The sequence below is a fragment of the Nannobrachium achirus genome, assembly GCF_963921795.1.
Source record: "Nannobrachium achirus genome assembly, chromosome: 11".
Taxonomy (NCBI): Eukaryota; Metazoa; Chordata; class Actinopteri; order Myctophiformes; family Myctophidae; genus Nannobrachium; species Nannobrachium achirus.
The window spans coordinates 39,574,926-39,595,838 of NC_137820.1; the positions used below are offsets into that span (position 1 = coordinate 39,574,926).

Sequence of the window (20,913 nt, forward strand, 5' to 3'; positions counted from 1 at the left end):
AAACATTTTCAGATGGGGTTTGGTGGCCAAATACATATGATTTTGGGGGTCCTTGACATGAAAAGGTTTGAGCACCACTGACATAGAAACCTACTGTTTTCAGAAAACTGAATCGGCCTCAGGTCTTAACGGGTCAAGTAAATATTGGCCGATACTGAAGAACGATTGATAGTGTGTGTGTGTGTGTGTGTGTGTGTGTGTGTGCACTCACGATGAAGGCGATGGCAGACGTATACACAGAGTGCCAGCTCGATAAGGCAGAGAGGTTCCTCATGAAGTTGGTGACGGGTTTGGCACCGCGTTCTGCAATGAGGACAAAGCACCGTGCATCACAATGATGAAGAGGTTTAGAAAACCGTACAACTCAATGGTGTCTCCAACACCATTCAAATGTTCGTGGTCCGTCAGTTGGCCACTGTCAACAAGGCATTCCCATTTTGGGCACTTAGGCAGAAAAGTAAATAAATAAATAGCTGAAATCTCAGAGCCACAAGCTCAAACAACTAGGTTGGGGATTCAGAAGCCGGATTCAACATTGAGGAACCGGATATCGGTTCCATCACATTTGCAAGTGTTCCCGGAACGGACTTTATCTATAGGCTTATCTAAAAGCTTTTTTTTTTTTTTTTTTTTTTTTTTTACAAATTAAAAACAAAATTCAATGATTGTTTTCAGAAATGTCATGATGAAATCAAAGAAAATTCTAAGAAATTCCATAAATTAGAAAACAATGTTTAACAAGTAGTGAAAATAGCCGATCTACAAGTTCACAGCGCGGGATATACAAGATTGTAGATCTGCTGTTTTCACTAGTTTGGGTCCTGGGGAAAACGTCTAAGTACAAATTAAGCATTTCAATGCAATCACGGCCGGCTAAAATGCTTTTGAGTCGACTAAATCAAATTAGTTTTAATCAGCAACTAAAACTAGACTAAAACTAAAACATTTCAGATAACTAGAACTGAATGGAATTTGACTATTATCCACTTATTATGACATGAGGGTTTAAGTGCTCAAAGCAGATATGGATGTAAGTGATCACTACTTACTGAGTCGTCTCATGTTTTCCGTCAACCTGAAAAGGGGAGAGAGAGAACAGTTTGAATTCAGAGCATGTTATCGGCGATATGAAGACCAAACCATAAGAATAATGGAGGTGGTCTAAATACAGACCCCGTTTGAAGCTACTTAGCAAATTGAAATCCGCCATCTTGGACTTTCCGGTCCTGAATGGAACCGACAAAAACAAATGCTAATGGCTGCTATTTGTAATTGTTTATATGGATTATGAAGGTTATATAAAAAGGGCATAGGAGTAAATATATCTTTACTTCTTCCTACTCTTTTGAATATCTTGGGGATAATCAATGATTACATTTTGTCTTGTATTTTCTTTCACTCAGAACAGAAAAATAACAATTATGGGCATCAGTGCTGAGTAGAGAAGGCCGCGTTTTAAACATGAACGTGAAGTTAGATTAGGAGATAAACGCACTTTTGTGCAGCAGCATAACACTACAGTCAACGAGTGAGACCGATTTCCCGGTCACGTGATACCCCGTTGCATTTCGGGAATTGGAGTGTTTCTCTTCACCGCGGTTGCCTTGTACAGTAGCTACAGATTAATATAGTTTACTGTACAACGCGCCGAATGCGTCATGGGCACACAGAGACATTAAAGAGTTTGACGCGTTGACCCGTCGTGGACCTCCTATGAGTTAACAAATGTAAATAATATATTATCTTTTCGGATAGCTCTTGTATTGTCTTTGTCTTTTGGTACAACACCATTCTGCCATATCGATACGGTAGCCTCTGCATTGATAAGAGTAATCGGCAAGGACGATATATTGGTGTCTCGATTGTTTAGAGCACAGCCCCTATATCCATCATCCATCCATCCCCAGTACTTCCTGTATGGAAGGGGTGTGCATAGGTGCCACAGTGACCTTGTGTTCATTTTGTACCTCCTGTGACAAGAGAGAGAGATAGAGAAAGTGGAAGATTCAGCCTCCTACTCTCCAAGGCCGATTTGCACTTTCGCCGGTGCCGTGCACCAAAGATAGCCCATGTAGAAGCTCACAACGTGCCACGGACGCGACGCACTGTGAGCTTGTACATCGGCTATTTTCGGCATGGGCACAGCTTGTAACAACGTACAGTAAATCAAGGTCTTCTGTCTCTCTCTTCCATTTTCTTCCAGTCTAATCATCAAGGTCATTGTCTTGTCATCGAGTGTATATTAGTACAGTATATTAGCTCTCTCCTCCTCTCATTATAACTCGTTGTTTAACCTTATCACCATTAAACTGTTCCTTCATTTAGCTGGGGACCCGTCGAGGAACACTTCCAGGAACCCCCCCTTCCCTCCCCCCCCCCGGGTGTCCCCTCCAGGACCCCACTGTGAAAACCACTGCCTTAAGGCAGCCATGGTGTATAAAAAAATAATAAACTAAAAGAATAAAATACTTTAACAGCCGGATTGTGAAAGTAAAGCAAGCAGACGTGCACTTTGCAGTCTAGAAGCCATCAGCAGCATAGATTATACACACACAGACGTTCCTCCACCATTTGTATTCAGATCATGCACAGTATACATTACGCTGCTATTCCCACGCGCCTTTATATCTCAGGTACTATGTGTAAATATGTAGATAATGTGTTTGTTTCCTTTGATTGATCTCTCCCCCCCCCCTATTTAGGTTATGTGTCATATCTGCCATGTGCAACTTCAAAGCCTACAAGCCAAACAGAAATGTAATTGTCAACGACAAAAACACAATTAAATCGTTAATCGCAATTATTTGAGTGACAATATTAATCGTCATGTAAAATGTCATAATCGTGACAGCCCTATCCATCATGACAACCCAACTCTGAGTCTGAACTAGAGTAGCCTCTCACTCTCATTATACTCAGTCTGGCCAGGGTCCTTTATCTGACTTGTATTTCTGTTGCACAGGCAAGTCTAGTCTTGGAGGATTCGCCTTGATACGTGGGCTGCAGAGGCGTTGCCACTGTGATCTTTTTTTTTTTGGTTAGATATAATGGTTTCTGCCCAGAAGTTCTTCTCGCCCCCCTTGTGGCAAAAAAAAAAAGAAAGAAAAAAAGGCAAGTCAGGAAGTGACTTTAGTATGTGCACAGAGATAGGAAGCTTTCTGGAGATTTAGGCTGTGAAGCGAAGCTAAAATAGAAAAGAAAAAGAAAACGCTGAGCATAGCTATCAGGGTGATTTGTTAATTTTTGGAAAACAGTAGATGACGTGATTTAGGATTTGCCTATAGGAAATCCAATAGGAAAAAAATAACAATATGAAGGGGAATAGCGGCCTCTTAGACAGAGCCCTGAGGGACTCCGGTTTAAGTATTTTTAAACTGCTCCTCATTTTGGGGACCCCCCCAGGAATCCCCCTGAATGAGAACAACTGCCTTTAGACTACTTTAGAATACTTGACTGCAGTGCACAGGACACACCACCAGAGGTCAGACACAAAAATACCGGCAACCACCCACCCACCAACAAAAACACACACACACACACACACACACACACACACACACACACACACACACACACACACACACACACACACACACACACACACACACACACACACACACACACACACACACACACACACACACACACACAGAGCTTGTAAAAACAGTGTGATTTTCCTGTCCAAGCAGACAACAGGACCAGCTGACGGCGCCTCCACCTATGATGGCTGGATGCTGGGGTGTGTCGAAGAATACAACGCAGACAGACAGACAGACAAGCGCTCACACACGCGCGGACGCGTGCATGCACACACAAAGACTGCGGGCCCATTACAAAGCCATGGGTTTTATGATCTCTCTCTCTCACTCTCCATCATTCAGGACACTCTCCATCAGGAGCAGTCTTCCTCCAGCAGTATCGCCGCTGTCGGGTGGAAACCTTGTGTGTCCAAAACCAGTGCAGAAAACCTTTTCAGGCCGTGACCCCCAAAATAATCATATTTCAACTGGGGACTCCCCCCCCCCCACCCACCCTGACGAGCACTACGAGTTGAGGCATTACATTTTGTAATACATAACCATGCAAGGCACCAACAACCTGCTCATCGGGAGAAATTAGGGGTTCAGCCAGCGTCTTGCTCAAGGACACTTCGACACCAACTCTGGGGGAGCCCGGGATCGAACTAAGCGGCCGACTCTAACTCCTGAGTTCTGAGTCCCTTCCGCCCAAGGTTGCATAACTTGCATACAAGGTTTCTGTCCAGCCTGAATGGAGGAGGGTGGGGAAGGGAGGGAATGCTGAGGTGTATAGATGAACATCCCAAGAATGTTGATGCACATAAAAATGTCACAATGCTGATGCTGGATGGAATGGATGAGGTAATAACCACTACAAAGTCACACAGGCCAAGAAAACACACTTTACATGTCCAAAACAGTGACCTTGTTTTCAGGAAATGGAAACTAAAATAATAATGAAGGTTCCAATGGATCCAATGTAGTGTAGTTATTACTTAGTCACAGATAGGGCTGTCACGATTATGATATTTGACATGACGATTAATTGTCCCTCAAATAATTGCGATTAACGATTTGATTGTGTTTTTGTCGTTAACAATTCTGTTTAGCTTGTAGGCTTTGAAGTTGCACGTGGCAGATATGGCACATAACCTAAATATACAAAGAAATTAAGGACATATTTGACAAAATTAATGTACACTGTACAATGTACACTGTGTGACACTGTTCACACATCAGGGCATTCATTTATCAAACAATATAAAAAGCCCAAACATGAAAGTTTCTGCCCATCAATCAATCAATAGATCGATCAATCAATCGATCAATCAATCAATCAATCAATCAATCAATCAATCGATCAATCGATCAATCAATCAATCAATCCACACATACACTGTATACATGCTATACAAACAGATAATGGGAATAAGGCTATTTTCTGTGTGTTTATTTTGTCCATACTTTCCGGTGATATGTGAGCTGTTTACAGGACATGTAAGGACACGTGGAGGTTGAACAGCTGTGATGGGATACGATCCAACATTCAGACAGCTTTCTATTTTGGCACACCCTCACATAAGCATGTGTCATAGAGAGAGAGAGAGGGTGTGTGTGTGTGTGTGTGTGTGAGAGAGAGAGAGAGAGAGAGAGAGAGAGAGAGACGGTCCGCAGACAGTGCTGACAACACGTCATATCGCCACTGTCCATAAACCTCATATCTTTACTTGTGCCAGCAGAGCATGCATGTCGTCACTGTCGTGCAGAAACCTTGTATCTCCAAGTTTCAAATTTAAACGTTTTTTCTGGAAGTAAAGCCCTGCTTCATCATAAAAGGCCGTCGCACAAAACTAGTGAAAACAGCAGATCTAAAAGCACACTCGCACACTCGTGGTGCAAGGCGCAGTTTACTTCTCATAGTAAACCTCGACCTTCGGTCGCAAATATTCTTTTTATGACAATACTTTTGTGCTTTCACTCAAGTAAGATTACTTAGTACTTTTTCCAAAGATACAGCGGCTAGCCGGCTAAGTATCCACAAGCAAAACAAAACAGACAACTGTGGTTCAAAGCTGGTGCATAATCGTCGTAAAATAAATAAACGTCTCCTTTTGAAGTTGTACATTTCAACACAACACTGTACATTCTTTTCAAAGCCTATCATCCAATGACCTACCAGACCACACCCACAAGTGGAACTTCATTCAAACTGTTCCTCATGGGGAACAACAATGCAGTAATCTATCAACCATGTGATAAGAAGTAGGCTTGGCTGTCCACAATTACAGTATGTACATCTGTACGTCTGTGTTGCTATCAGACCCATAGATTAAAGCAAAATAAAATCTCACAAGTTTACGTAAATTACGTATGGCCAAGTCCAATTTGTGAAACAGTATGAAAGGAGCCCCCCCCCCCCACACACACACACACACACTAGTGCAACATACTGTAGTAAGTAGCCTTGACGAGCCATGAGGCCCATAGGGCAGGAGGAGGGAATTACCCCAACATCCAACCCTTGACGCCGAGTGCCAAGCAGGGAGGCACTGGGTCCCATTTTTCACAGTCTTTGGTATGACCCGGCCAGGGAATTGAACCTCCCAGTCTCAGGGCGGACACTTTAACCACAAGGCCACTGAGATGGTATACCGGTATTCACAGATTACAGCTTTAATCGTTGCTTTTATGTGAAATATCTGAGACTATTAAGATTTTATGGAAGATGCTTCTGAACACAATTTGCTAGTTTGACCACTTCAAATGTGCCAATCTTAAAATAATAACCAAAAGTAGCCTATCTACAAGCTTGTAGATCTGCTATTTTCGCTGCAACACACTTCCATAGATGACATGCTGACTTCTGTGGAATCCAAATGACTGAAATCAGACGAGTGAGAACTTTAATCCATGCAGACCACGTCACACTGATAACACATAATGGAAAATAAGTCATGGCACTGAGGTGTACACATGCATTCCTTTTGACTACAGTTTTTCCCAGTGCGCAGGAAGAAGGCTTACTGTATGACGTGGTCACACTGGCATAATACTATATGTTCAATGGAAGCCAGCGACGTGTAGATACAAAGCTATAGGCCAGTGATTTCATGTCAAGGACCCCCAAATTGACAAAGCTCCAGGCTTTTCCCACAGCTTTGGGAAGGCTGGTCCATTAGGCCTCACCTCTTAGCACTGAGTGGCTCCTCCGTCTCCACAGTGCTCTCTTCTGGCTGGAAGCGGAAGTCCTCGAGGTACTCCCCGAAGCGCTCGTAGAACCATCTGTGCGACCGCGCGTACAGGGTCTCCTGTTTGTCTGTGTGAAACACAAGAGAACAAACCCATGATTAACATCTTAATGTAGAATGAAAAAAATCAAACCATCGGTTTGAAGTGGAGCAGTGAATGTGTGTCTAGGCCAGGGGTAGGAAACCTTAGGCACCGGTGCCAACATTGGCACAGGGGAGGGTGATCATCGGCACACTGGCAGAAGTGTGTTATTTTAAAAACAATTTTTAAAAACAAATCTTTTTTTTAAGCGTGGTCAACTAAATGAAGTTGGCTCATTTATAGCAAATTACATCTTGCACAAAATTCTACATTCATTAAAACTCTGTACTCTGAGTGGGGAGGGAGTCAGGGAGATACGGTAGGTGCATTATTCGGGGAGATAGGTGGATTATTGCTCTGGGTCTAATGATCGTTATAACAATGTCCTGCCAAACAAAATATGTCAAAATATTTGTCATTAACATGTTGACACTATAAAAAAATAAAATAAAAACATGGCACTTCATTTCAATAAGGTTGCTGACCCCTGGTCTAGGGCTTCTCAATCTGTTCCTGTCAGTACAGTACAGTACTGGTGTGTCTAGGCTGTGCAACAGTCACCCAGCAGTATTGCAGCTATTTATGCTGAACGGGACAGGGGGACAGCCGGACAGGGGGACAGCCGGACAGGGGGACAGCCGGACAGGGCATGACGGAGACATGACAGGAGCGATGTTCCACCACTCCAAAAAGAGAACAAATGCCAAACCTACAGTAGGTGCTCTGTTGTTTTGTGGGTTGTGTGTGTGTGTGTGTGTGTGTGTGTGTGTGTGGGTGTGTGTGTGTGTGTTTAGTTTCTACTCCCTCCCGTTGTGACTGACTGACAGAGGTGTAAAGAAACTGTACTTTACTTGAGTATTTCCAATTTCCAATACTTGCACTACTACTCCACCATATCTCAGAGGAAAATATTGTACTTTTACTCCACACACAAAAAAAAAACATACATTTTATACCTAGGCTATTTGAGAATAGCCGATCTGAGCTTGTATATCTGCTATTTTTCTTTTGGTGCTTTGAGTATATTTTGATACTTTCGTACTTTTGCTCAAGTACATTTTGAATCCCAGACTTTTACATGTATACTCTTCTTGACTTGTATAGTCTTCTTTGTCTACTCTTGTCCTATGCTTTCTTATCTCTTTCTTGGGACTGCGCCCCGGGCCAGTGTAATAACTGGACGAGGGGTGCACTACAAATACTGAACCTATGACCTCAATTGGGTGACAAAGGAAAAAGCCTAGATTGAAATGGCTAATGCATGGCACGTATACAAAAGAGAGTGCATCTATGCGTTGCGGCTGCAGCCTTCATTGTTTAGTCACTCTGATGAAGGCTGCGTGCTCAGGGGTGTCACACCAAATTCTGGGCCCAGGGTACAAGGATTCACTGCGGGACCCCCATGAATGTTCTTCATAGAGAGCATTATTTTGTGCTTTAACCAGGGGCGTAACTACCGCTGACGCAGCTGACGCATGCGCATTAGGGCCCGTGACGTCCAGGGGCACACGCAGGTGGAGGAGAAAAAATAAATAAATCTAATACCAATGTATACAGACGGAGCCGCTTCTGTCTTGATCTGCTGCTTCTATTTCCTGTAGTAGGCTGCTACCATTTCAAAATAAAACATGTGTTGAATGATCACATTACAAATATCCAATACAATGACTCTTGTTTTGAAATGTCCACTGGTATGACAGGAAGCTATGACAGGCGCTATGACAGGGCCCCTTAGTGCTGCTGACGGAACACAGGCTGAAGAGACGTTCTGAACTTCTTCTGAGTAAAAACAACACTCGGGCATTATGGAATATAAAGTTTCAACACACGACTTTGGGGCAACAGTTAATATTTGCCATGCTCTCTAAAACCAAGACAATGTGGAATATGGAACAAAACGTGCCCAACTGGTCTTGTTGTTGTCATCCTCCTTACTTTAGCAGGTGAGTTAAGTAATTAATATAAATAATGCTGGTTTGCAGTGATGCATCACTGTCAATTAAACTGTGTGCTGTCATTAATGTAGGCCTAGTTGTCTTAATGGATGATATTTATAATGCTGTTTTGGAAAAACGGCGTGGTGATGTTTGTAGTGTGAAGACTAATGTCAGAGTTGTTGTGTTGGAGTGCCATAGGGAAGAGTTCATTAGCACCAGAGAGAGATGGAGACAGTGAGACACTACTTGGTTGGGCTACATATTGTCATGAATTAGATGGCGAGTGTGTAGATGTCTTCTGTTGGAGCCTGGTGTCCCGCATTTGCGCTGTCTGCATTTGCGCTGTAGAAATTAGCGGGGGGGGGGGGGGCACATCGGGGCACACCGGGGGCTAGTTTCGCCACTGGCTTTAACTATTGAAAAATAGCAGATATACAAGCTTACAGCGCGGCACCGAGTGCCGCGCTGCGAGCTTGTAGATCTGCTATTTTTTGAAAAATTGTCTTTGAATATATATATATATTTTTTGAAAAACCTTCCCATCTCAAAATATTTAGTTCCAGGGACCCCCCAGAAGTAAAATTTGAGTTTCAAATGTTTGCTTAAAAATTACATATATTCAAAGATTTGTACACATTTTCAAAAGATAGCTAAAGTATAAAATAATTAAGGCCCCCTCCACCTTGGGCCCTAGTAACTCAGTCTCACTTCCCCACCCCCCTTGTGACGCCCCTGTGTGTGCTATAACACGTATGCGCACAATATTTCATTCTTGCCATGCATTAGCCATTTCAATGAAGGCTTTGACACATTTTCCTTCGTCTAACCCCTTTTTTCTAGACCTGAAACACCTACATGTTGTTATACCTTTCAAGCTGGGAACACCTCTGTGTGTGGTATATTTCTTTTTGAATAAAAAAAATCTTTGGTTTATCAGAAAGCTGTCTAATTTTGTCTAATTGTTGAAAGATTTTTTTTAAACGATGGATGCACGATATTAGTCAGTTGTTGTTGTCGTTAGTATTGTTTTCTGATTTACTCTGTACAACACTTTCTAACTTTGTTTGAAAAGCACTACACAAATCAATACAGTCTCATTATCATGATACAAGGCTGATTCTCCGCCATCCGACCTCGAGGATATTTATTTCAGTGCGTGTGTTGCTTAGTAGAGAGAGCTAATTACCCAGAGTGCAATTCAAACACACAGCAACAGCACCTTAGCGGCGCAAATAGCCGTGTTTGTGCCTTGTGCCACGGAGTCCAATTAAGACGGCAGGCAACAAGGTTATGTCCCAGGGCTCTTCATGAGAAGAGGCATAAAACAGCATTTAAAATGCCAACACTATCCGTCTCTGACACACTGGCATGTGCTTCAACTGGTGCTAAGGAGATTACAAATGAAGGTTCACCTTTTAAGACCTGGAGTGGATATACAAGCTCACAGCGGTTCAATTTCCATGTGTGCTGGGGAGGCGGCACCTAGGAGTGTTGGGCGGGAGGTAGGGCATTTACGAATAGTGATTTTTAGTATTCTAATTATTCGACCTCAAATTATTCGAATAGTCGAATATTCGACGCGTTGTGAGCATGTAGATCTGCTATTTTCACAACATTTATCTTCAGAACCGAGTCACATTAAATGTAATGCCTACAATTCCAAGTGCTTGTCAGGGTGGGGGTCCCCAGTTCAAATATGTTTATTTTGGGGGTCACGGCCTAAAAAGGTTTGAGAAGCCCTGGTATAGAGCATTAACAAATTCATCCACCAGGGGCACTGACAACTCATGCTTATGACTTGCTATCTAGCCAAGCTTTATAAACTATATTTTCTTTTAAAGAGAGAAAAAAAAAGCGAATATTCGACTTCGGTGAACAACGTCGAATGGTGACTTTGATATTTGAATATTCAAATATTTGGTGAATGCCCTAGCGGAAGGAGTATAGGACGGAGGCTATACGTCCTCGAGGTGGGGGCTCCTCACTTGCAGTAGTGGGTGAGTGAGTAGTATACAACAGCATAAGAGTGTGTGTGTGTGTGTGTGTGTGTGTGTGTGTGTGTGTGTGTGTGTGTGTGTGTTGGGGGAACAAAAAGGGATACTTTTTTTAAGTCATTTCAATTAAACTATTTGGAGACGCCACATAATCAGCCTTTTTAATACCCGGAGAAGCGGGTTTATAGCAGCGAGATTCTTGATGTCAACACAGATGTCATCATGCAGCGCTGATTAATCACAGAACTCATAATAGCCACGCAGCTTAACGAGCAGAGACGAGGAAAAATACAAAAAAAATAAAAGGAAAGAAAATGAGTTGCCTAACAAGGCATCTATTCCTATGGGACTTTTTTTTTTACCATACCCAACGCAAATTAGCAGTGTGTGTGTGTTTTTTTTTTTTTTTTAAAGTAAAGATTGTTTAACTATTCCCTGGTTTGGGTTCTCTAACATTACTTCTGAGACTCCTCAGGAACATTCAATCCCTCATATACTGTGCACACCCCCGGGCACAGGACCAGTTCTAATTAGTTTTGATCAGCCTTTTTTGCAAATACCAGATCTACAAGCTTACAAGGTGTTGTGAGCAAAGTAACTAGTAACTAAAGTTTTTAAATAATTGTTATGTACTAAGTAGAATGTTTGCCTCTGAGATGTAGTGGAGTAGAAGTATAAGGTATATAGAAGAAGGAAATACTCAAGTAAAAGAAAAAGCACCTTAAACAGTAATTAAGTACAGTCCTTGAGCTTTCCACTAACGCAAATTAAGGTCGCTTGTGAGTTCATGGCAAAATTGTGAGATACCGCTTGCGTGCGCGCGAGAGATAAACAGACGTGAGTGAAGGAAAGAGACGTGTAGCGATATAGAGATAGAGACAGAAAAAACAGACGTGAGAGAAGGAAAGACAGCAATGGTGATGGAGAGAGCTGTCGGAAGAGTAGAACGAGAAAATGGAGAGGGGGTGAGGAGGGATTCAAAAAGCAGTGACATCCGTCTACATTTTTGCAAATTAGAAACTGTCACAATTGCCATGCAGCGTGCTTCAAAAGGTTGCCGGGACTGTTCATTATTCATAAGAAATCTCTCCGCTCCTACAAGCCGCAGTTTGACAACGCCGTTTCAGTTTTAACGAGACCCACACTGCCATGGCGGTGCTAAAAACCAAACGAAGACGACGAGGGGAAAGAAATGTGTAATACAAATCTAATTCACTGTTTCCTTACAGAGCAAATAAAATTACTAACAAAAGAGGAATACAAAAATAAAACGCATGCTGAGAATTCATCAAGTTTGTTTATTAACTACTATAAAGCCATGTTTTATATGGCTAATCATTACAAACCCTTTCCCTTAAAAGGTCTTAATGATGAATTGTTACTCGATATAATGTTATAATTGTCATACCTAAACTTGTGATTGTTGTTGGGGGTTGAACTTGCCTCCTCCATTTGAACTTCTTGCCTATTTATTTATTTTATTATTATATATATTTTTTGTATTTACTCTTATTGCGACTGAAGGTCGCAGTTTACCATGAGAAATGTCACAGCTTGTCTGCGTGTAGACGTGAACCGTGAAGCCGTTTTTTTAGAGTCTATGGGTTGGTTCCCTTGACACATCACTGTGACATCACAGGTGATATAAACGTCCATATATGGGTATTCCCCAGAATCCCTTTTATGCCCATATACTGTATGAAGATCCCTGATGTCATCAATATATATCACTGGCCAGATGGCTAAGACAAGGCCCATACCTGTGAGGCTGGTTCAGATAGGGATGGGCATAAAATATACTGTATGTTGTAATGTCATGGGAACCACTTTAGCAGAATCCCTTTTATGCCCATGCCTGATGTCATCAATATCAATATCTAACAGGACTTCATATGGGAATGCCCATATATGGAGGAAGACAGCCGATATCTGTGCGGCTGGTTCAGACAGTGATCTCCATGTATGGGCATAAAAGGGATGTACTAGTACATGGATCTCCATTTATGGGTAACTGGTCTGCTATACATCACTGGCCGGGCAAGGTTGCATGTCGCACTGAAGCGTCTTACTAGTTTAGTATCTTAAGGCGCTAAGTGCGTTTCTCCAACTCACCTGTACCGTTGGCTGTTGTGGGGGATGCGGGTGTTGATTTGGGGGGTTGAGGAGGCGAGTCTTCAGGTCTGAAACGTGTAAAAAGCAGAAGCGAATCACATTTGTTTCACTTGTTGTCAACCAAATCAAAGACACATACTTTGAAATTAAGTGATGCGTTTCCCCAAAAAACATTCCACCGAAAAAGCTTTTTTGATAGCCATGAATTAAAAAACTAAATTCGACGATTTTTCATATTTTCATGAAGAAATCAAAGAAAAATCTAAGAAATGTCACAAAGTACAACGAAGTAGTGAAAATAGCCGATCTACAAGCTCACAATGCGGCGCAAAGCCGCACGTGCTGTGAGCTTGTTGATCAGCTGTTTTCACTAGTTTGTGTCCCAGGCGAACGTCTAATTTCTCTTTTGGGGTCTTGAGCTAAAAGGTTTGAGAACCACTGATCTAGTGTGTGTGTCTCTACCATCATCCACGGTATAGGATGAAAGGGGTCTTCTTTTTGATGTGTCTACAGTATAGAAAAGCATCAAACTGGGCCGATGAAATAAAAAACATTGAAAGGACCGGTATGATCCCACAGCCCCTTGATCAGCAGGTGAAACTCTCCTTGTTCACAGCGTTCACAACTCTTAAAAATCTTGTTTAACCATAAAACCACAACTTATCGTGTGAGGACACAGGAAAACAGTCCTCACAGCGTCGATTTCTCAAATTCTACTGTTTGCACCTCGGGGCAAACTTATAGTAATGCAAGAACAAGAACAAGAACAAGAAGCCTGTCTGCCCAAGGGAGACAGTATTGATTGAGTGTGTAGGGATTAGGGATGGGACGATATGAAAACTTCATTTCACGATTATTGTGACCAAAGAAATTGTGATTTACAATATTATCGCGATAATCAAAATATCCCCAACATCCATTATCCTGGGGTGGAACATTTGCCAAAGAATTGCAGATCTACAATAATAATAATAATAATCTCTACGATACAATTATGTTTTTTTTAATCACGATAAACGATAACAATTATCATCCCTTCCCTGTGTGTGAGGTCCTAAAGCGTAGGTAGCTGTTGAGAATTGATAGCGAGGGGTAGGGCTGTCATGATTATGACATTTTACATGACGATTAATTGTCACTCAAATAATTGCGATCAACGATTTAATTGTGTTATTGTCGTTGACAATTACATTTCCGTTTGGCTTGTAGGCTTTGAAGTTGCACATACAATATGTATCTATATACAAAGAAATTAAGGACATATTTGACAACTTTACACTTTAAAAAGAACATTCATAGTGGAAATAGCTGATGCGACGCGTTGTGAGCTTGCAGATCTGCTATTTCCACTATTTTTTTTAAATGTTTGAACATAATAAAAAATGTTCAACATGTAAACGATTATGACGATTATCACAAAATGATTACGATTATGTCAAATAATTGCGATTAGACGATTATGTAATAAATGTGACAGCCTTAATGAGGGGTCTTACCTGGGGGATTTCAGCACTTCACTCATCTTCTGCTCCAGGTCCAGCCTCCTGGCTCTCTCCCTCTCCAGATCCTGCTTCAGCGTCTCGATGTTGGTCTCCTCTCGGAGCTTCCTGAGCTCCTCTTCTGCAACACACAACAGGAGGAACACCACACGTCAGGATCCAATGGAACTGAGGATACATGGAGTCCGATACGCGAGGTTCCAATGGCAATAATACGGCAACCTGCATCTACTGCATCAGAAGGTACTTTAGCCTCCCCAACAGAATAGACACAACTATTTAAAACCTCCCTTTGGTCCACATTCGATTAAGCTGCTGATTCAGAAAGAATGCAGGTCATGTGCAATAAATAGGGAAGTGCAATAAGACAATGCAATAATACAGGAGACGTTTTTAGGCCTAAGGATCCCTTCCGAAACGTTCAAAACATATCTTGTCTTGACGTTCACGTTATAAATACTGTTTTGTTAGACTTACCGGTACTCCCAACAAAGGGTCCATTTTTGTTAAATAAATCAAATAAATAAAAACAATGTAATATATTAATCGCTGATTCAGAGTGCAGGTCATGTGCAATAAATAGGGAAGCGCGACCAAACCATGCAATGATATACAGAGTATGTTTCATGTCGTGTTTCTCGGGATATATCATTGCTGTCGGGCAGAAACCTTGTATCTCCATAATATTTCAACCCAGAAATGAATGCTGTACTTCCATCATATAAGAGTGTCGCACAAAAATGATTGTAAAATAGATGATCTATAAGCTCACAGCGTATCGCACCTCGTCGTGAGCTTGTACATCGGCAACAAGGTGGTACCAAGTGCCATTATGTATCTGCTGAGTCAGAGAGCAGGTCATGTGCATTAAATAGGAAAGTGCAATCAAACCATGCAATAATATACAGAGTACATTTTATGTTATGGGGATAATATATAGTAGGCTATATCGCCTTTGTCGGGTGGAAACCTCTTATGTCCAAAACTGTTACTTTTCAGGATTCAAATGAAACAAATAGCACATACAGCAAAATTGGCAGACCGTCAAGCTCGAAATGCGGTGCGAAGCGACGCGTTTTGAGCTTGTGGATCTGCTGCTTTTGATGCGTTTGTGTGACGCAGTAGTATGATCAAGTAGGGCAAGGGTCTTCAACAGGGGGTCCGGGACCCCTCGGGGGTCCTCAGAGTTACCACAGGGGGTCCTCCAAATCTTTGTGTGATAGAAAGAATAAAATACAATCTCCTTTCTAGCCAGATTCTTAACCAGATTCTGAGAATTTTTGGCAAAGAGGTTTGGTGTAGAGGGGAGAAGTATTGACAGTTCAAGTGGTTAAATATCTGAGAACACAAATTGACATGAATCCAAAAATACACTGATGATTGTGCGGTCAAACGATGAAACTATATGGAATCTATGAACAGGTTGTGGGGGTCCCTGCTTCGTCTCTCTCTCAACTAAGGGGTCCTTGGCCTGAAAACGTTGAAGACCCCTGAAGTAGGGCATTCATTTATGAAAAAAAAAACAAAAAAAAAAAACGTTAGAATATGGAGATACTGTAAGAGGTTTCTGTGCAACAGCAACGATACATTGGTATGGGAAGCTGTTTGGGTGCAAAAAGAAAAATATCTGGCTCAGCAGAAAACAACATTTCATCTCCTTCTCATCGTCAACATTCCTCAGCTGGACGTAGTCAAACGACCCAGATGTCATTAAGCCACAGACTTTCACACAGCTGCTGCCAACTTGCAAATCCAACAGATTTCCAATCATCCGCACCGTAATAGTTAATCAAGAGAGGCTCAACACCAAGGAAAGACAACAAACTCTACTCCTAAAAGCACAGTTACGTAACAATAACAGAGCACATGGGACTATTAGTACTTTGTAAATATATTATGCTTATGCACGCATGTATGCACAGGAACAAACGCACCACTTGTTTTGTTTTTTGTGCGGTTATTTGCTGTTCCTTAGTATAAAGTGGCAGTAAAATCCTAAGTGCTAATTTAACTGAAAGCCGACAGGCCGACAGGCTTTCAGTTAAAGTGGTCATGTGGGTGTGGCCTCTGCGAACACTTTCGAGATGTTCAAGCTGGCCATGATCAAGGAAAGGTATTTTGTCATAAATGAATGCCCCTACTACTTGATCATACTACAGTGTCGCACAAAAGTATCAAAAGTAGCAGCTCTGCAAGCTCGAAATGTGGCATTTTGGGCTTGTTAGTAGAACTGCTACTTTTAATGTTTTTGAATTTGAATCCTGAAAGGTTTTAGACATAATGAGGTTTCCATTCAACAGAGATGATATACTGTATGAGGTATTATATCAAGACAAAACCTGCTTCTCTTTAATTGGTAAACCTACATGAGCAAGATTAAGTTGGTTATTGGTTGCAAACATCGGTTTCCACATATTTCCGGCTAATTGCTAATTGCCCGATCCTAGTGTGCGTGCTATTGTTTTCCTGTACAACAGTATACAGTGTGTGAGTGTGCGTTTGTGCATGTGTTGTTGTCGTGGTGTCCATTAAAGGAGTAGTTCACCCCCAAAATGACTTTTTTTCTATTGATTAGTCACGCCATGTAGACTAGAGTTCAATAATATTTTTTGTTTTTTGTCACATTCCTAAGACAAAAATTTGATTCGAGTAAATTTACCCCCATTGATTCCGGATGGTGACCCGTTTCGAAACGGGTCACCATCCGGAACGAATGGGGGTAAATTCATTGTTATCACATTTTTGTCTTAGGAATGCGACAACAAACTAAAAATATTATTGAACTCTAGTCTACATGGCGTGACTAATCAATAGAAAAAAAGTCATTTTGGGGGTGAACTACTCCTTTAAGGATGTGTGACATTTCAAAGTGCTGCATTCATAAATAGTGCCGGGTAAATTATAACGTCAAACACCATAACGTCACACTCATATATTGTTGCTATTGGGCAGAAACCTTGTGTCTCGACTCCATTTACAAAAAACAAACAAAAAAAAACATTTTTTTCCATAAAATGAATGCCATACTTCACCATACAAGAGTAACACAAAACACAGTGAAAATAGCCAATTTACAAGCTCACAACGCTTGTAGTTCGGCTATTTTCACTATTTCTAAATGTTTTAAATAATAATAAAAGGAAAGATTTTTGGACAAACAAGCTTTCCACCCGACGTATCCTCGATCCTATAATGACCTTTCTACTCTGAAAGCAAAAGCAAGGGGAAAGAGGAGAAGAAAAGGAAGATAAATTTGGCAGCTATGAAAGCCTGTCTCGTTTAGCACCTGTTAGCGCTCATTAAAAATGAATGGTCTGGCATGGAACACCAGCACCTTGACCTACTTGGTCCCCAGTGTGATGGAAAGTATATGTACTCAATTAGAAGTACAATCTTTCACTGGAGTATTTCACCAATGTTCAATACAATTCCTGAAAAGCTTAGGAAAACCTTCACTTAGCCAGTGAAGGTTGACTGAGTAGCTGCAGAGTAGCTGCAGATCAATGATAGGTTCTTTGAATGTCTTTTTCATAAAGCCTGTATCTGCATAAGCTTAATAAAACAAATAAAAAAACCTTTGTTAGCCTTCTGGTTGGTCCCTGACTGACCAACCAGCAGGCTCTATCTGCCTTGTCCCGCCCTGGTTCCACCTTTTTTTTATGTTGAATTTGCTAAAACATAATTTTTGGAGAAACAAAAACATTTAAAAACATGCTGAGTCACTATACTGCCACTGAACAGCTCCATTTTACTGAAACCAAGTTTGAAATTAGAATTTAAAACACAGAATAACAATACGAAGCAACTGAATTAAAATGGTAGTGGATGGAGTGTCCCACTGAGTGTCCCACCAAGACACAGCAACCAATGGGTGTGAAGAGGGGCGGGACAACAGGCCGGACTTGACAAAGGGTGAATTGCAGTACATTTACTCAAGTACTGTACTTGAGTACTGTACTTGTGGCACTTTTACTTTTCTGGAATATTCCAATTTTCAATACTTTTACTTCAACTCATCTCAGAGGCAAATATTGCTCCTTTTAGTCCCCCGCAATTATTTGAAAAATTGAGTTACTAGTTACTTTATAGACGTAAAGATTATTATTACAAAACATACATTAAACACTTCAGCCCTATACATACTTTGGATTTTTTTCTACAAGCTCACAACGCGTCGCGACACTTGTGAATTGGGACGTTTACTTTTGAAACATAGGCAGAAACATAGGTGACCCCATGATCTTTCCTGTTGTGGCTGCATGGAAGGGAAGGGAAAATGCAGTAGGGACACCGGGTTGAAATGTTTTAATCCTGAAACTTTGTCATTGACAAATGTCCTCAACACCATTACGTCGCATGACACTTTTTCGTCAAAGCATAAATCAGGTTTAAGTATTTTAAATCCAAGGACATTTTTAATCCAGTCATTCATCAATATCTGTCTGCGACAAATCCTCCAGATCCGCTGGCCTAACAAAATCAGCAACCAAGAGCTGTGGCGACGCACCAACCAAAAATGACGAAGAGATCCTCGGACTGCGTTTGGAGATGGATAAGCCATCCTCTCCGTAAACCAGCCTCAAACACCACAGGACAGTCGCTCAAGTGGAACCCCCAAGGGGAAAAGAAAGAGAGGTCGGTCACGAAACACCTGGCGCCGAGACTTGGAGGCAGATGCCAAGTAAATGGGCCACACTTAGGGCCAGCTTGAGATGTTGGCTCAGGACCGAGATGCTTTGAGAACTCTTGTTGACGGCCTAAGCCCCAGAAGGGGTAATAGGAGTAAGTAAGTAAAGTACTCTTTATGCCCTTTATGCCAGCCAGCATAAAGGGCATGTGGAAAAGTAAAGTAAAGTAAGTACATTTTGAATAGCAAACTTTTACTTGCAACAGAGCAGGCACAAGGTGATCACCACCAAGGGGGGTCCAGGGACCACAGATGAAAATTAGCCTACGGCTGGCTAACTCTGGCTCATTTACATTGAAGTGAAAACTGACATGTCCATTAATGAGCACGGTCCCTGTCAAATAAAACAAACTTTCAACTTTACATGCACACATAGACATCAAAGGGGGCTTGAGCCCCTGCCCTTTTACCCGTCTGTAAAAAGTGCCCTTTCCAGACCATGAAAGCAGTTTTCGCTATGTTGAAAGAAATGTAAAAGCCCCTCTTTCCATGCCACACCTGAAGGCAGCATTCAAGAGAATTGCCTTGTCCAGACTTTCCTAAACTTGACTGCAGCATCTGTTGCATCATGTTGAAAGAATTGGCCACTCTGTCTAGAAATCAAGCATCAAAAATAGCCGACCTCCAAGCTCACAACGCGTCGCAGCGCGATGCGTTGTGAGCTTGGAGGTCTGCTATTTTGGATATTTTCACCAAAAGGCCCTTTTAGAAATTTCAGCCCCTGCCTCTCTAACATTCTCTGCACGTCCCGGCAACAGAGTATTTCTAGATTGCGGTATTGATACGTCTATAAGTAAAACAATGTGAGTACTTCTTCCACACCTGTTGGTCTCTGTAATTGAGCTGCAACAGGGGGAGAGAGGGAAGGAGAAAGGAGGTGACATTTGTCCTCTAAGGAGGAAAGAGGGAGGGAGGGAGGAAAGAGGGAGGGAGGGAGGGAGGGAGGAGGTGACATTTGTCGTCTGAGGAGACAAACCCCTTGTTGCGCTGGGGAGGGAAAGTGACTGCAACAATCAATCAAGCGAATCCATTTAATCACTTCTACAAAAAATACTTTTGATGATTTAATGAAAATGTCTGTTGATCATCAATCCTTATTTTGGGACCGTCATTATAGGTGAAAAGCAAAAGAAAAAAAAAGAACAAAAATGGTCAATCAAAAATCTCATAATGTGTTGCGATGCGACACATTGTGACCTTGTGCTATTCTAACTCAAAGTATAAAATAATGCTGGATTGGATATTCCATTCATATATTCTTGACTATCTGATTTAATCAAAAAAAAGTTAACAATAGAATAATCACTTATCTATAGTATCAGCCCTAGGAGCGTCTGTAGCATATTTAGCTTCAATCAAAGCTACATTTACATGACTGTTTACCTTTGTGTTTGTTGGTAGAGTTCATGCTCACTCTGCTTATTCCCATTTTGCACGTACGGTGTACAAGTCTCTCTGGACAGAAGAGCATACGCTAAACACCCCAATTATAAATAGTATTTTCACCCCGAAGCCACGACAGGTTGCTGAGCCGAGCGTCTCTCACAGCTCTGAGCCAGTCACACAAAGATACATTCCTTGGTGTAGAAGTGGATTAAACAAAGGTCATTACCCTCTCACAAAACATAAACATGGCAGCGCATGCTGCTCTGTACTGTACACAGTGCATGATTGTTTATGGTCTTCCTGTTCACAACTCGCACACAAACACGTATGCAAAGAAGTTATTTTTGGTAGCAGTGGGAAATGTAAACCTCTGGACCAGAGTTGGCTCTGTACTCGGACCCGTTTTCACCGATTTACAAGCTCACAACGTGTCGGGATCATAACTACGTT

General features: G+C 41.6%; 1 protein-coding gene across 1 annotated transcript in view; it reads right to left on the minus strand.

The window, feature by feature from the left end:
* Positions 1-20,547, minus strand: part of LOC308293502 (GRAM domain-containing protein 4-like) — a 40,245-nt gene extending 19,698 nt beyond the window's left edge. Inside the window, exons 1-6 of the mRNA XM_080736065.1 lie at positions 20,461-20,547; positions 14,388-14,511; positions 12,892-12,959; positions 6,705-6,834; positions 1,050-1,075; positions 212-303 (exon numbers count right to left, since the gene is read on the minus strand). Of these exons, the coding sequence (XP_080592191.1) occupies positions 212-303; positions 1,050-1,075; positions 6,705-6,834; positions 12,892-12,959; positions 14,388-14,511; positions 20,461-20,506 (486 nt within the window). The 5' untranslated portion in view covers positions 20,507-20,547. The remainder of the gene's footprint in view (positions 1-211; positions 304-1,049; positions 1,076-6,704; positions 6,835-12,891; positions 12,960-14,387; positions 14,512-20,460) is intronic.
* Between the last annotated feature and the right edge of the window lie 366 nt (positions 20,548-20,913).